The sequence below is a fragment of the Perissodus microlepis genome, chromosome 17 (genome assembly GCF_051167445.1).
Source record: "Perissodus microlepis isolate ML-2025 ecotype Zambia chromosome 17, ASM5116744v1, whole genome shotgun sequence".
NCBI classification, from domain to species: domain Eukaryota; kingdom Metazoa; phylum Chordata; class Actinopteri; order Cichliformes; family Cichlidae; genus Perissodus; species Perissodus microlepis.
The window spans coordinates 7,134,122-7,151,909 of NC_140477.1; the positions used below are offsets into that span (position 1 = coordinate 7,134,122).

Here is a 17,788-nt window from a genome sequence, read left to right on the forward strand (position 1 = left end):
TTAGAAACTGGGTTGCAAGTCGAGCACATTGAAGAATGTATACTTTAAAAATTATGATGTCAGAATCCGTGTATTGTTTATAAGTAGAATAATACCCAAGAGCGAAAATTCAGGCAGCTTCTTCCAAATGTGCATAGTGGGGAGTGTCATAAGCTTAAAAGGCCACTAAACGCCTTTGTGATTTGAGATAATAGATTTGACATTTCAATGCACCACCAGTCACAGCAAGCAGGTCCCTTGAAAACAAGGCAAAAATGTTGGAACAGTGAGGCAGCTCAACCTCCCCTTTACTCTCTGTGCCCGTAAAAAAGGAAGAAAAAATAAGATATTCAGTATTTATGCACATATATTATTCTAGTAGGCCTACAGCCTGATGGATGAGCTGTAGAAGTGATAAAAGAACCTTAGTTCAGCTCATTTAAGCTTAAAAATCATTGAAATAATTTTTTTTTACCTGTCAAACCAAATCTGTGAATATATGAATAGTTAAGCACTATAATGATCAGTTATAAAACAGGAATTAAGGAGAATAAAACTATAATGAAGAAAAAAAATACATAACATTGCCCCCCATTCAGAACATTCTGAATTAACAATAACTAAGGAACAGCTGTTGTATTTGCCCAGTTCCTCTGCTAAGATTCAACTTGGGCTATAAAAGCACATTTTTTTCCCCACAAAATTGCGGCAAAGCATCTTGCATATTGCTTTGCCTGCATTCAAAGGTAACCACTAATGACAGGCAGTAATTACCCACAGACGAGTGACTCAGCTGCAGAGAAACAGGAACAGGGAAAGGAAGTAAAGGACTGTTGTGTACACACGTATCTGTGCCGATGTGTGTGCTTAAGTGTGTATGTGTGCATGCTGGGCTCTGACTCAGCAAATCCACATGGGTCTCAGAGGCAGCTGACTGTTTTATTACCTAATCCAGTTTAGGAGATGAATCTGGCCCATAATCTAATATTCTCATAAACGATTCCCTCCTTATACATGAATCTCTGACCTTAACTATAACCGCAGCTTGCAGGCTACAGCAATGAAAAGAGCAGTCACACCAGGGAACATACATAGATATATGCCTCTTGTTTAATAATTGCCACAGTGCTTAATCAACTTATTGCTCACATTCTACTGTATCCTTAAAATGGCTTGGTATTTATATTACCTAAGAGCAACAATTTAAGGGTGGTGAAAGGTGGCTGGTTTGTGCCTCTGTCAATATGATCCCAAACTGTGTCAATACTCGCAAGGCTTAGGCTGTAGGGAGGAGAGTCCATAACTAATAGTGTTCCACTGTGCGTGTGTGGGTTTTTTTTTTTCTATCCGGGTATGCATTGGCAGTGTGTTTGGGATCCTGCAAAAGAAAACTGTTGGCAATCGGATGCTTTCCAGATGGCATTGCATGGCCGATATGCAGCACCAAACCGTGACAGAGCCTCCACCATGTTTTAAAGATGTAGATGCTAGTGTACCTCTCTCCTGACTACCTCTGTAGTCTTTACTCCATAAAATCTTTTGCCGCTGATTTTCAGTATAATTCTAAAGTTATTTGGCATATCGTAACTTTTTCTCCTTTTGTTTTCTTAACATTGGGTTCTTGACAGCCAACCATCCACTGAGACCATTTCTGATGAGGTACTTCTTCTTTTGACCTCCACTTGTCCAGTTTCCTCAATTTTTTAAGGACACATTGCACATCATGTTGGGATATTCCCATTTTTTGCTTTTGGCCTAAGAGGTCTTTGAGAATCACCTTGTTGATGCAAAATTATTTACTCAACTAAAGAAATGGGAACAAATAGATTTTGTAGAAAGCTGTTGGTGCCTAAACATGCCATTTAAAATAGTTTCCTAGCTACGTTTGAGTTAGCTGCCTCTTTTTATCCTTGAATGAGTCATAGATCAGTTTTAAGTGGCTTAGTAATAAAAAACCCCCACATAACTATTCATCTGAAAAAAGGCCTTTTAGATTCCTTTATGAAAGATTTTCAGAAAGCCTGGAGAACTATTTGTCAAAATCAATTAAAAAAAAACAAAACAATAACGTCCGGCTCCTTGGAACTAAATATAAAGAAATGAGTGCTGACTCAAGGCTTTTGCACAGTATTGTATAACAGAAACTATATAATATACCTAAGGATTTAAAATTGTAAGCCAGCAATTAAATTAAATATATAAATAACTAAACACAATCGATAATAGTAGCTGGCTAAAACTGGATAAAAAGTTAATAAACCTGAACTGATAAATATAACTAGAAGTTGAAATAGTGAGCTAGAAGGGTTAACAGTTTCAATGTCTGGATAAAAAAAAAAAAAAGGGTAAAAAATGTAAACTGTGCACTTAAAATATTGGATAAAGAGCTGAAAATGCTAACTAAAGAAGCAAATGACTGATAAACAAATAGGCTGTTTATAAGAAGAAGGGTTGTCAGAACAGTTTGTGAACCATAAGCAATTAATGTTAAGTTCAACATAATCACTAATTGAGTCAGTCATAAGCTGAAAGTAGTCAAGATCCAAATTACTTGGAGTTCAGATAACCACGCTGGAACATGAGAGCTGGTGTTGATGAAGAGGTTCTTGAGTCCATGTGACAGTTCTTCAGGGGGACGTCAGAAGAAAAAAAAAGTTATAAATGAATGCTGATATGAGACATTGCTTTTAATGTCACCTTTCATCTTTTCAAGATCTTCCCCAACCTTCCTCTGTGCCTAATACCACCCTTCAGCCATGAGTCAGGCCACAGCCCTGATCTCTGGGACCACCGAAATACCCAGCAGCGCCTTGAACACGTTCAGCTGGGCACTGGGACTAACTGAGGTGAAAGCTCAGAGAAAATCCCTCAGAGATAGTATGTCATGGATTGTTTCATTTCTCTCCAGCTAATAATGTTAATATTTGCCAGGCAATACTAGAATTTCCAGAGTGCAGGGTCTCTATTTACTCTGTCTGTTAAGCCAGCTACGTTAAATAAAACTGTCTGATATCAGCATGTCTAACTCTCGCCTTCCTCTTCTCAGCTATTATTTTCCCCCCTTCTGTTTGAATTTCATCAAACTGATCCTCTCTCTATACTTCTCAGCCCTTTCAAACTTCTCAACATCATCAGACAGCATTCTTTTAACAGTTTATTATTCAAGTTTACTGCAACTCTGACATTATCTGACATGAGAGGCACAATAATGCAACTCAACCTCATCAGAAACAAGGCACGCAGCATGCCACGCACTTCCGGAATGTGTGAGACAGAAAGGTACAAATCAGCATGTAAAGAATGGTCACAATGGCTTTTGGAGTTCAGTGCAGAAATGCATAGCAATGACAGTTTCTTCATGCTTTGGCGCATTGCCTTATGAAGCACTGCTTCACAGCATGGCTAACACAAATGGCTAGAAAACTTGAATGGGTTTGTATAGAGCAAATGACTTCTTCAATTTCCATTGATCTGTGTAAACAAACAGGATGAGGTATAAGACAGGGCCATTGTGTGGCGATAATATGCTGTCTCACAGCCAATGCATATTCCTTTGTTCAGTGCAGAGATAGCTGCACATTTGAATACTTCAATAATAATCAGGAAAGAATCCCACAACAAGAGTGGCAGCTTGGTATCGTGGTTAGACCTCTCTACATTATAACCAACGGTGTCACCAAGTTCAGCCTCGCAATGGCTTTTTTGCCGTCCATCCTGCCAGGTAAAAGGCTTTAGAAAGAGAGCTCCATCAGTTCACAGAGTTTATGTAAAAGGAAGGCAAGGATCTACATCAGAGCCTGTATATAAAAGATGGACTTTGCTTCTTTATCTAGATGGTGAAGACAAAAGGGAAGAGCACATCATGACTCTTCTGTTTTTGGCTTTTTTTAATGGTATCTCATAATAATCTATGAGAAAATAGCCCTTCCTTGTTCCATGACCTCAGTAAACACTTTCTTGCTGAGCTCCCATTTCTTGGTCTAAATCACCAGAAACTCAACAGAAGTGTAGGCTTCACATCCAGATGTCAGTAACCACTGTGTGTTTATGTCCATCTTTTATAAGCAGTCTACAGCCTATTTAGTGTAGATAACATAAAAAAAAATAAGCCTCAATATTATAAATGATTTGAAATTTATCTTTAAGGCACTTTATCATACACCGTAACAAAAGAAAAATGTGAAAACCCTTCCAAAGATACAGAAACCATATTCAAAGTTTTTGGTATGCAATTAATAACAGAGACAATAAAATAAGATAACCATTAAAATAAGCATAAAGTAAGAAAAGTGCCAAGTAAAATGAGAGTTTTCTGTTCTTAGACCTCGTCCTAATTAATTAAACCACAATCATACCTCAGTACTCTTTATTTCAATTTAATTTACTGGGATTATTAAGTTTAATATTCTTTTGGGCTCAGAAATCCAATATTGACTTTTTGTGATGTACTTGCCACAATATCTTGAATCACTGCAAATAAATCATTTCATATAGAAATAGATCTTTCAAAAATAAATGTAAGGAATCTGGTGCTGACTGAAGGCCAACCTTTATATCATTTATAGTATTTTAGACTAAAATAAAATATGATTGTATAGATATTATAACTGGTATGCAGCACAAGTTATTTTATTTTTTTTATACAAACATCTTATACCCAGCTGCTACATCCTGATTCAAAATTGAATTGGTTAATTCATGAAAGGCCCAACTCCACATTTCCAAATTTCAAGTCCAAAACTAGAAACTAAATTTGCATCATACTTTGGGATTTGTAAAGCAAGAGCTGGCAAAAACAATAAAAATGCTCCCCTGTAACAAGATAAAAAAAGTTTCTTGGAGTTGGACCCTTTATGAATTTACTGATTCAGCTATCTGACAACTTCCCCTTTTATCTATGAGTGCACCAGTTTAATGCCTTGCCCAGTGTCCAAAACAGCCGGTGGGAACCAGGCTAGTTTACACCTCCTGAAGCAGCGCAGACATGTGCTACATAACCAAAACAGGTGAAGGCCACAGCACCAGTTGGACAGGTGCACCATGGGGTATGTAGCCTTAGGAAAGTGGGTCTTCCAGTGCTTGGCTACATCACTTCCAGTGGGAAGATGGAGTGTGTAGTCGCTCCAGCGTTTGGACACACTGTAGACAGCTCTCACGGTCCGCCCTTTTTCAGACCACTGGGTGTCGCTGGCTGGGTTGCAGTTGAACTCCACCCACTCAGAAGTGAATTCCCCGAGCAAGGGGATATCTCCAGCCTCGGGGTCCACCATGGTCGCTGACAGCTCAGCCCCCTGCACGGCTACATAAATGCCCTCCACCCTGCGCACTTCCTTGACCCAAGGGAGGGAGTATTCGGTGTCCAGGACCACAATGAGACGGGAACAGTGGCCGGCGTTCTTCTCCTTCCACAGCTCCAGCAACTGGGCCAGATGGAAACTCTCACCTCCTACAGTTACAGGAGATTAGATAGTAAGAAGGAGAAAGAAAGAACAGCACATACTGGGAATCTATCCTATGACTAGTTTGATTTACCAAACTCTCTGAGAGAGAAACAGTGAAGGTCAGCGAGCTGCTATTTACTTAGTTCCATGTTCAAGGACAATTCATTGGGACATATGGCCATAGATGGACATGGCAGCTTGGCAGGGATCGAATCTGTCAACTATTACTCAAGGGACTGTCTTTAAAATCCCCTGTCATCCTGGCAACAGACACAACGACAAAAACAACCTTAATAGACTGTATATTTATATTTAGTATATTTTGGCAGAGAACAAACATTGAAGGTCTGTTGCCAAATTATTTCTGTTATTCCTAACATCAGTGCTAGGTAAGTAAATAAATAAGTAAACGAGGCTGAGAAAAATAAAATGAAATCCATTTATGGATACAAAGCAGCTTTGCCACATACTGCTTTATATTTAGAAGGGAAAATGGGCTTTTATTCACATATCTAAAACATCAAGCATGAGCCAATTTGGAGAATCTGCTGCACAGCTAAATTTGTATATATGCATCCAGTGTCATCAACAGAGTACTTCCAGACTATTTTCAGGAATCCCAGTGTGGACAACACTGCATCAGTGGGTCGTAATAACCAGAGGGATCCTTTATTTGATTTGAATTTCAGTCGAAGCAACCCCACTTTTTCAAAAATGTCTCCAGTTATCCCCTGAGCATGCCACTGAAAACGACCCTTCAGGATTGTGACTCAGGGGAAGTGATTATGCTTTCGGTGGGGATTTTTTTTTCTTTTTTTACTATTTGCAGCAGCACGCAGAGATAATACGTCAAGTAATCTCTGAAGAGGAGCTGGAGATGACACTGTGTTGACCTGATGTGATTCTCATTTCTGCTGAGGGAACGCTCATGTCACAGCAGACTCTCTGTAACTTTCACAGAATCGTCTCTACTGGAGCCAAACTTCTGTGCCGAGTCCTTCATAGCAATTTCAACTCTTTACGCTTGCTTGTCTGATTCCTTGCAAATCAGTCTGATTGACTGAGAGAATGGGAAAATGAAAGGAATGGAAATTAGACTGTAATGCAAATGAGACTGCAGTCAGAATACAATATCTACCTAATGCTATCTGAAACAACAGCTCTGTAGTCACTTCTACTTCTGTGTTGATTTTTTTCTGCATTTTAACTGATTTACATCTTCGTCAATTATGTGTGCTTAGATGTTAAAACTGCCCGACAGCTTTGAAGAGAGAAAGCTGATATGCAACTTATGATGCACCTAAAATTTGATTTGTGAGGACTGAATGTGTCAAGTTTAATCTTCTCTCAGTTTCCAAAAAAGGAAATAAACAGCAGAGATGTCTGAGAAGGCCAAAACAAGTGATTCTTTTGTTCTACAAAAAGCTTCAAGTTAATGTACAAACCATTTGATCTCATCTAATTTAATGAATTAATAGAGTCTGAACATGTAATGTTTAATAATAAATCAGAATATCTACAAAGAAAGGATCGTTCTCTCTTGAAATGTTGACCTAGGAATTCTCCTATATAACATGGTGGACCCCAACATTTTTCTTAATTCATATTAGTCTCTTATGGATCACACTTATAGCTAGCTGTTCAGGTGCCATGCTTGCTTGGTAACTAATCAGTAAATCTTCTGTAACAACTCCCAAAGGCTCATCTTCTCATGCTCCTATATCTTGTGGGGTTCCCCATGGGTCTATTTTGGGTCCCCTTTATATATCATTAGCACAGTAGCCCTTGAGCAAAAACACTGAGCTAGTTTTCACTGCTACCTGCCACTTGAGGTCTTGTCTGACTGAAGCTAGGAACTGGATGTCCAAAAACTTTCTAAATGATTTACTGAACGACTATAAAACTGAAATAATTATAACTTCACCCACCTCCCCCACCTAGCACTAGCAACACCATTGGACTTTCATTTAGTCTGAGTCATCAGAAAAAGATGTCTTCAGAGAAGCTTGCAACCTAGGGGTAAACGCAGACTCCATGTTCTTTTGATAGATATCAAGCTGCCTAACTCTCTCCAGTTTCTTTATCAGTTTTTAAATGTTCATTTATCAGTAATTATGAATTCCGATACCAATATATCTGAAAAAGCCAAATATATCAGTGCTCTGATGCATTGGGACTCTGGATATATTGGTTAGGCTCTATTAATTATGTATTCTCTTTGCTGAATGGTGTTTAAATATCCCCTGGATTTATATACTGAAATATCTTGTTGTAGCTGGTGAAGTTGAAGCTGTATACTTACGTGGATGCATTCTTTTTATTTGCCTCACTAGTACATTTAGAAATTAAATGAATGCGAATGGACTATGAAGTATGACCACTTTCCAAGACTTAAAAACATTGAAAAATAAAGCAATGACAACATGGATCTGTGGCCTTCACCTGACAGAGCCCAGGAGCCGGAGCCTTTGTGCGTGTGCCCACTGTAGAATATCAAATAGGTGTCATGTCGTGGTCCGTCTGCCGTACGAAGCTCCAGAAAGTTGCGCAACTTTGTAAGTACAGTCTCCAGGGTGACACCACTAGTAGAGTAGTCACAGCCGAATGTCTGAATCATGTGGTGGGAGAAGAGGCGCTGGATGTTGTTCAGCATGCCTGTGGAGCGCAGATTCAATAGCTCCACCTGCTCAGGTGGTAAGAGAGTGGGCTGGCCACCAGCGCTGGGTGAAAGAGAAGGATGAAAGGCTGTGAGAAAAGACTTGTTGATGTTTATCTTTTTTTATCTACTCAGAGGGAGGCTCAAGTTAGGTGGCTTGTCAGCAGAAGGGGAGGGTGGTGGGGGGTGGTGTGTACTTATTTATTTATCTACTTTCTGAGTGAGAAGTTGATAGATTGACATACCAGGGTGGAGTAGCTGTCTCCCTTGTTGGGGAGAGAGGAGACAGAGAAGAGAGGATAAGAGGAGATGGGGGAATAGGAGATGCAAAAAGTACCAGCGAGGGATCGCTACTGGAGGAAATGACATTAGCCTCAGGGATTAGAAGGAAATAAAGAATGAAAGCAAATAAAAAAGTAGCAAAAAATGAGATGGTACAAAGGAGAACAGAGTAGGATGACAAAAACAGGTTAAATATATACTCATACTCAATTTATAAAAGCACCATTCTTACTCTTAAGGGCGATTTTCCAAACACAATTTCATAACACGTTATTAACTAGGGATTAAATCAATATCAAATAAGTCATATCACTCCCTCTGCCATGTGATTACTAATTCGCTCCTGCCAAGCATGTTTTCACTGAATCGTGAAAGAGCTCTGAACAGGTTCCCCCACGAATATGACTTACCAGAGTAATTACTCCTAATTCAAAATAAAGTGACCAAAGTTGCTTCCCTAAATGAAGGAGTTTGTTCACACGTAGGGGGAGATTGAAGGGGCAGATTGGCACAGATGGTGTGCCGTTCTGTTGTTGTCAAGTGAGAGCGAAACTAACAATTTACTGGAGTATCTACTTTCCTACCCTCACTTACAACCATAAGGTCTGGGTAGTGAAACAAAGAGATTGTGGATGTAAGAGGTGGAAATGAGCTTCCTCCATACCTCAAGGGGGCCACAGGGAAGAAGCAGGACACACTGGATCATTTCTTGGCTTACTTGGGAATACGTCTGTGTTGTCTCAGAAGATGTATAGGATGTGGCTGCAGGTGGGGTCTCTGCCCCAGATAATTGGCAGAAAATGGATGGATAGATGGACCAGAATACCATACTGGTAGACGGATATCTTGCAGTGTAATTTCATAGGATCTCTCAATTGTATATCAATATTATGGGCAGCTTATTGCACTACTTTTGTTACTAGCACTGTTAAATGCAGTACAACATACATTATTTTTATTTCCATTGGAGAAAATATTTTTTTCATAACAAATTTATTTGGAAAATCATTGTGTCTTTTTGGAGGATTCCATGTGTATACCTATGGACGAGGTAATTTTAAAAAGTGAGAGTGGATACAGGTTACAGAAAGTAAGCTGTGAAACACAGAGAAAGAATCCATATACCTATGAAACGGCTTTCTACAGTGTCTGCGGGCTCGAAGTTATTCGAAAAGTCATAAGTCATTCTTGCAAACACCTGCATACATCAGCCATCATATTATGCCCCGTGCCCACGCTTTCCCCTTTAACCTGCCAAGGGGAAGTTTATCGAATAAACACCTGAAGAGTGATGCTTTTGTTTTTACAGCTATGAGACAAATAAATGGATGTTATCGGTTGACAGCGAGGCAGTACTCCTGTCCTCAAAGGAAGTTCAATGAACAATTACCTTAATGATGATAACAATTGAGGCTAGCTATAAAACACACTACACCTGATCAGAAAATGCAACCTGAGCATGACTTTGTGAGCTCATCATTTCCCTCAAACCCATCTAATCTTTTTAGATCTCATGACGCCCAGGAGAGTAAGGGCCTGTGGTTTGAGATTCCAACCACATCTTCCCCTGTGACACTCTCTCTTTCATCCTTAAAAAAAAAATCCAATCCTTTCCTCCGTAGCCCTTTCACAGCTTCACCTCTCCCTCCCCTTTCTTTGCTATCTCTGTCCATTTTTTCCCCTTTTAACCACCACCTTCTTTCAAAGTTAACAACATCACCCCTCCTCTTTTGTTTATCTTCCTGTTGTTTCACCATCGCTGTTGTTGCATGTGTGCCTCGCCTTTTCACCCATATCTCGGTAATCTCCCAGAGGGAATCTTGTCATTGTGAAAACATGATCTGCAGCCATCAAACAGTCGATTATACTCTGCTGCATTCTCATCATGCTCCAAGTCCTCCCTATGGATCCTGCACATGCGGCCTTGCATACAGAGCATCTAAGACTCCAATACGACATGGGCCAGCGTTCAAAATCACCTAGACCGTTAGACTCTACTAAGATTGATATCCCATTTAACCGAAAAAGCTAACTTTTAACTAAAAGGTTCAATAATTCAATAATTACATAAGAAAAAAAAACCCCAAACAGGATGGCTGAAGAGCTCTTAAATGTGGAAACATTTATAACTGATGGCTAGCTTTTGGTGTTTAAGATGATGAGGCATGGCGGCATCTTCAAAAATAAAGTGATTAAGAAAAAAATGCATGGTCAACAGAGTGGGTTGTGGTGGAAACATCAGATGCGGCTAACAGCAATTGGGTGCATCTGAATAACTTGGTATGCTGAGGAGGGATCGCTGGAATGATCCCTCAAGGGCCCAAGCATTAGCGCTATGTTTATGCAGTTATTGGCCTATTTATCCCATTGGTTTTTTGTTAAGTGAGGAGAACGTTCGGAAGAATGATCATGTTTACCACTCCTGGTGAGAGTGGTAAAGGCTTTAACATCGGCTGAGTGCGTCTGAATGTGGGAATGCGCCATCGATGCATTTTGCTCGGGTTTACTGTACATGCAGTACGTGGAGATTAGTTGAGTATGCTGAGCATAGCTTTGCTTACCTGGCAGTTAAGGAGAAGCTGTATGTTCTCAGTGTGTGATGTCATTTGAAACCCAAAGTTCACACAAGTCTTTATGCTGTCATGTAGAAAACAGCTTGTAAAACACCATTTAGCAGTAATAACTTGAACTAATGTTTTTCTGTATGATTTTATCACTCTCTCATATCGTTGTGGAGGACGTTTACTGCTGTGCTTGGTATCACTGTCCTGTTGCGTGATCCAATATATGCCAAGCTTTAATTGTTGGACACATTTGCTCACATTTGTTTCCAGCATGCTCTGATAATACACAGGAGTTCAAAGTGACTGTACAGCAATTATTATTTGATCAGCAACAATCATATTTTTTGAGTGTTTATAGGAAAAACAAGCAGATCAGTCCAAGTTTCTAGTTGACAATCCTCATTTGTAACAGTTTGATTGTATTTTTTTTAACTTTCAACTGAAATTGAAAAAAATAAATAAATAAATAAATATTGTTATTGTTATAGATTTAACCCTGTAAAGTGGATCATATCTGATACATGAGTTTTGAGACCTCTACATTGTAAGTGTGATTTTTTTTTTCCTGAAAAACTTGGTCAGATGGATGCAGTGCTACTGTGGGCAACAAATTGAACAAAAATGGTGTCAGAAGGCTCAATAAACACTCCAGTTTCAAAAATGTAATTTCCTGGGGATTATTTCATGGTTCAGACTTTACAGAGTTAAGAGGTGTTATTGCCAGCTTTTTGTTCCCATATGTAAAACAAATGTGAATGTCCTGAAACACTGATTTTCACATGTTGATGGGAATAAAAGGGACATTTAAAGATTCCTTTCTGGGCTTTAAAAACGTGATTTGGGCATTCTGTTTACATTTTGTTGTTTTTCTTAAGTAACAAATACATTTTTTAGCCCCCAAACCAAACTATCTACAACAGAGGATATTCCCAATCAAAACAGTCTAACTGAAGAGTTTACCTGCAGTAAGTGGTAGGTACAACCAGGGCGTAGCCAACACAAGTTCCTCCCAGGCAGCCGCCCAGCTCGTGGAACAAACCATGCGCCAGAGACTCGAGAGGCAGCACCACCAGCAAAGCACTGAGAAAGAGACCGTTGGAGGGCTGCAAAAAGCCAAAGAATCAGAGTCACTTTCATTCAACATTTACAGCTTGTACCGGCGGTAATCAGACTCACTTAATTGGTGTTGACACTCGGCAAGACAGTTACACAACATGGTACTGACACTGTGCTATTATCGCAGGACAAAACATGACAGGACCTAACTAAATGGATACACAGTGTTGTGAAAGACACTAGAATAAACATACTTCACAAATGTCAATCCAAAGCAGAATAATTACTGCAGCATTTGAGCTTGTATTTTAGGGTAGCCTCTTCCAGAGCCTAAAATAGCAGCATTAAAACCACAGAAATCACAATACAGTACGAAAGCCGTCTTTGCTATCATCATTCTCGGCTGATGATCAATTTGCCCAAAGCTGTGGCAGTGGTGGGTTTCTTATGAGAGCTTGGCACTAAGTTATGCATTCAAAAGCTGCCTTCTGAATAGGGAAATCACTCTTATACAGTTTCACAAAAGCAATATTCTGCTTTTCATTCATTCCACACTTTGAAATGCATTACCACACTGACTTTGATAAAAGGAAATTATAATACATGCAATGTATACACACACACACACACACACACACACACACAAGTAGGCAAAATCTTTTTTTGGGTGGATCTCACATGTAAGCTCTTCAGAAAGTACTGAATCCAACGTAATGCCACCAACTATAGCTGTAAACATAAATATTCGATTGGCTTTCTTAATATCCGTTGTTTCACAAAGGCTTGCTGATTCTACAACGGACTGCATTAATCTTCCAGTTATGTTTTCTGTGTGCAATACAATACAAAATTTCACAGCCGTAAAACATCAAAACACACAAAAGCTAAACACTAGCTTTCTTCCACCTTCTCAGGCAAATTTGAAACTGACATCAACAATGTGCACATCCCAAATTAGAACTTGGGCCCATGAGAATCTTACAAGGTAAATGTCTAATAGGGCTAAATAAGTTATTGCTGCTCTTTATGCAAGAAGATAAGGATATTAAAGTACTAATTAAATTGGTTTTGCATGAGAGCAGAAGTCCCTGAGTTTGGGGAGCAACTATTAACTACACACTGCCACTAGAATGCTTCCACACAGTATCCAACATGGGTATTATATGTTTATAGAGGCCTTTTCATGACTACCAAAGTGCAAATGATTAAAAAGAGTGCCTAAGACTAACATAACCTTGGACCTCAGCAATATAACAAGAGTAGGATGATGCTTTCTATGCTATGGCAGTTTTCATAGAAAATCAAACAGAACAATCCAACCCTGCTTTGCAGATTTAAACATTTTTGTCTTATCTGCTTTTCATTCATGGGTCTTACCTGCCAGGACACAGCCCCGAGTATCACTGTTGACAACAAACTAAAGAACACCAGTCGCTCTGAGATGAGGCAGAAATGTCGGATGCCTCGGGAGGCCATGACCTGGTCCAGACTCCGGCTACTCGACCGCTGGGCGCGCCAAGCCTTCTGACAGTCACTCAGCTTAGTGTGAAAGCCCCAGATTGTGATCAGCAAAATGATGTGGCAGATGGACCAGAAAAGACCAAACAGACAGAAACCTGGGATGACCAGATACCACAGGTCCAAGTAACCAAGCTATGAAAGACAAAACAAAAGTTTAAATAAAAAAAAATGAAAATAAACCCTCAATATTTGTAATATAGCTATAAGTGTACCTTTAAAGCAGCAAGGACAAAGAAGGCTATCTCAGTCAGACTCAGAGGAAACAAGGACAGCTTCCTCCACACCTTCCCCATGGAGAGCACTGGCATCCAGCGCTCCGTGGGGCCTAACCCACTGAAGTACACATCCAACACAGGCTCACAGAGCAGCCTGCCCAGGTAGCAGCCTAAGGCATAAGGGTTGGCATTAATGCCTAAGGCCTGGAAAAACACAAGAGAAGTAACCAAGGCAAAACTGATCAAATTGGCCAAAGCTAGGAGGGATTTCATCCTCAAGTCCACAATGAGCGCACCAAGGGCCACTACCAAGCCTATTATGGCCACTGACTTGTGAAGAAGCATGGTAGTGCTTGCAATACCAAATCCTAGAAGCTCCAGTAACTCTACTGATGTTAGCAAGGTGGATTTGTAGCAGATGGAGCTGCATATTCGCTCAGTTAGGGCCCATACTGCTTTCATAACTACACTGGCTAGGAGGAGATAGTTTGCGACCAGTTCTTTGACATTTGAATCCAAGGCGGGGCTGTTGAGGAAACACAAAAGTCCAAGGAGAAAGCCTAACCACAAATGGAACAAGCTCAGGCTGGCGTTTTCCATAGCAAAGTAGTAATGGAGGATACTGGCAATTCCCAGGACAAAGAGGCCCAGGATGAAGATAACCAGAATCATGGGTTCCCATGTCACCTCCCAGCGTACGTACATGCCAACACAGACTGCCACAAGGAGATTGAAGCTGGACAGGTAACCCAGACAATGCACTGATTTAAACACGTCCACCTCCTTTGGTGCACTGACTGTCAGCTCCTCTTCCTCCCGAGCCATGGCTGACGTGGATGTTCTTATTTAAAAGCAGTTTAACTATCAAATAATTAATTTCCTCCAGCCACCTTCTTTATACTTCCACAGAGGTTTGCCACATGGAGGACGGTGCCTCTTGATGACTTTCAGCAAAAATCAACCCCTGCGTGGAAAAAAAAAAGAAACAGTGTGAGTGCATTATACGGTACATTTGTCACATAGTCCAAACTTATGTACAAAAGGCAGGCACTTTAGTGTTTTCCCATGCAGAGATTATCTGGGCCGCGCGCCCTGGCATATTAGTTGCACAAGAAATATTTTAGCGACTAATTTTTGCAAATTTTTAATTACTTTTTTTTTTTTTAAAACATCAGTGACTTTAACGCCATTCACAATTCCCAGTTGACAATCACGGCTAACCAGCTAACCCAGGCCCCTACATTCCCCAACGGCTTGCTTGTCCCACACTCTGGTGAAATCAGTCCTTCCTCTGCTTTTCCCCTGTGATCCGGAGAGCCACTCTAACCAGAACCTGCAGCAATGTGTAAGACTTGTAAGGGATGCAAAGTAGGACTAGAACTAATGTCACCAGCTACAGTACATGACAGCGGTCCCTTCACCTGCCCCAAACAGAGTCTGTAGGAAACACTGCACTTTAAATGTATACAAATCTTAATCATTAATCAGGACTATCAGGGAGACAGGCAGGCAGCAAGAATGATCAAACCATTACTGATCTGTGGTCTGATCCATAGCTGTCTAGAATTAAATCTAGAAGACCTATGCAACTTAACTTCAATTTCAATGGTCACAATGACTGCAGAAACATTCTGTATACAATCATTGATAAAATCCCGTTAATACTGTTTACTCGTATTATATTTCGATCACTACCTTCGATCTTTGCTGTTGTGAAATTCTCTCACAGATTCTGGATTCTTTGACTTCCATGTGTCTCTCTTATAAATCCTTTGGAGTCATACATAAACATCTTCAGTAACATCAAGGAACAACAGCGTTAATATCAAATAAACGGAGTCTGTATTGGTTTTGTACAGAAGAATGAGGAAATACTCTTTAGTCACAGCTAATGTGAGTGTAGTTCTCCTTCCATCGGGATCACAATTTTCTATGCTAACACTCTTTAAAATGACAACATTTTGACAGCGGTTGATTACACAGTCGAGGTAAACTAATCAATTCGTATCCGTTTTCTACTCAAACAAACCCTTTAACTAACTAACTGACTAACTAACAAACTAACTATAGCCTTGCTGTCAGTGAGTGACGATGTGGCACTATAGCAGACGGGAAGTTTTAACTTAGCCCTGCCTGCTCCCTCTTTGTAAACAGTAAACTAGTTTGCTAGTGCACGATTTAGTGCAGTGGCTAAAACTGCCAACACAACCACGAGCCTTCAAATGTAAAACTGTATGTAATGTCTTTATCGTCAAATATTGCTTACATGTTGATTGTTTGGGTGAAATCATCGGTACTTCCGGGTTCTGTACTACGGCACCTCGCAAGTGTCGAACTGAACGTACCTTCGCTTTTCCCACAGAATTAATTGTGGCGAGGCATTTTTAAAGGTCGCTCTGAGCTTATGCATTAAATTAGTAAACAGACAAAACTAAACGGAACTAAAATTAAACAAATAAAATCTTCGTTAGCCTACTTTTGCTTTTTTGCATTTTTTAATTATTATTGCGGTTTATGCTATTTTTTAAAAATAATTTTTGCTTCTGTATACATCTACATATCTACAAATAAGTAATAAACAAAAAGTTTAGGCAGACAAAAAATGACAAACCTCAGTAATATTGTAGTGGGTCAGGGCTGTTCAGGGTTCTGTTTGTACAGTTATGTTTTGTTTATGTTGCCATAGTGACAGGTGACGCCCTCTCGCTGCGACGGTGTGTCCTTCCGGGGTCAGAGGGCGCCCTGTGTTGTTGTTGTTGTTGCCGCGCTGAGCAGTTAGCTAGCGGCAGTGTTCTTCTTCAAGTGTGAATAAACGGCTGTGCTCCCTGGCTAGCTCACGGGAAGCAAGACCAAACGATACCTCCGTCTCCTCCTTGTCTGAGCTCGCCACATTGGTGTCAGAAGTGGGATAGCTCACCCTCGCCGTAATGGAGAGAGACATTCAGAGGCTGGAGCAAGCCGTCGAGGAGAACATTCCCCGCTTGGGAAACTGGCGATGGAAGAGAGAGGATGTGAGCGGCCATGTAAGTCCCCCGACGGGTCCCGATGGTGCGAGCGCACCGCGGCGGCGGCCCGTCGCGACAGATGCTAGGGCAATGCTTCATGGGCTACCTCTGTCGACCCACACGCCGAGCCCCCAACCGCGAGCAGTTATGCCTACCACGCCAGTTAAGGTACCGAAATACAACGGGCTAACCCCGTTAGAGCCCTACCTCTCACAAGTGCGGTTAGCCGCCAGACATAGTGGCTGGAGCGAAGAGGAGACTGCTACACACCTAGCACTAGCATTAGAGGGAGATGCACTGCAGATACTCCTTGACCTAGCCCCGGCAGAGCAGCATGAGCTCCAGGCCCTCACCGCGGCACTCGAGAGGCGATTCGGGCAGCGGCACTCCACTGATCAGAGCAGAGAGCAGCTAACCAACCGGAGCCGTCGACCAGGGGAGAGCCTGGGCACCTTTGCAGCAGACGTGTTGCTGTATGCTCGTCGTGGCTACCCGGAGTTTCCAGCAGCGGCCCGTGAGGCGCTTAGCCTGCATGCTTTTCTGCGAGGACTTTTCCCAGAGCGACTACGCCAACACGTCCGCCTGGCCATGCCTCAGACCCTCTGTGAGGCGCTCCTTGAGGCTGAAAGGGCCGAGCCGGTGCTCACCTCGCGACCTAACCAGCAGGTGCCTCCCCCAAACTGTCCCCAAATCAGAGCCGCAGACTGCGACGGGGAGGGGGAGGTCGCCGAGATGTCCCAGCTGCAACCCTCGGTGCCCCGGAGGCGTCCTCGTCGACCAACCGACCGCTGCTACCGGTGCGATGAGCCTGGCCACGTGGCGCGTGACTGCCCAGCACCAGCCCCGAAGACCGGAACTACGCAGCCTTAGGGAAACGAGGAGGGAGCGGTGTAGCGAGGGGACCACCGCTCCAGCTTCCTGCCCCCCTCCAAGGACGATGCACAGTGGTGGGCCGAGTTGGGCACCTCAAGGGACTCCACCTGAGCTGCTGTGTTGAGGACCAGCCATGCCAGGCCCTGGTGGACACGGGGTCTACCATTTCCCTGATACGACCTGGCGTGCTCCCTGA

The 17,788-nt window shown here is 41.6% G+C and overlaps 1 protein-coding gene across 2 annotated transcripts; it reads right to left on the bottom strand.

Moving 5' to 3' along the window:
- Positions 1-1,071: 1,071 nt before the first annotated feature.
- Positions 1,072-16,211, bottom strand: tmem168a (transmembrane protein 168a). 2 transcript variants are annotated; one of them, XM_084910028.1, is made up of 6 exons: positions 15,981-16,211; positions 13,712-14,678; positions 13,356-13,631; positions 11,883-12,025; positions 7,863-8,140; positions 1,072-5,425 (listed from the first exon to the last, which is right to left on the bottom strand). In XM_084910028.1, the coding sequence occupies exons 2-6, from the start codon at positions 14,537-14,539 to the stop codon at positions 4,875-4,877; spliced, it is 2,076 nt and encodes a 691-aa protein (XP_084766154.1). In that variant the 5' UTR covers positions 14,540-14,678; positions 15,981-16,211; the 3' UTR covers positions 1,072-4,874. The 2 variants fall into 2 exon arrangements, with proteins under 2 accessions (XP_084766154.1, XP_084766155.1); XM_084910029.1 differs by lacking the exon at positions 15,981-16,211 and adding an exon at positions 15,410-15,949.
- Positions 16,212-17,788: the final 1,577 nt, after the last annotated feature.

Excerpts from the sequence above, each read along its gene's own strand:
- tmem168a (XM_084910028.1), bottom strand. The coding sequence starts at position 14,539 with ATGGCTCGGGAGGAAGAGGAGCTGACAGTCAGTGCACCAAAGGAGGTG. Across the intron at positions 13,632-13,711 it reads TTGTCCTTGCTGCTTTAAAG|CTTGGTTACTTGGACCTGTG; the intron begins GTACACTTATAG and ends TGTCTTTCATAG. Across the intron at positions 12,026-13,355 it reads TCGGGGCTGTGTCCTGGCAG|CCCTCCAACGGTCTCTTTCT; the intron begins GTAAGACCCATG and ends GGCTTTTTGCAG.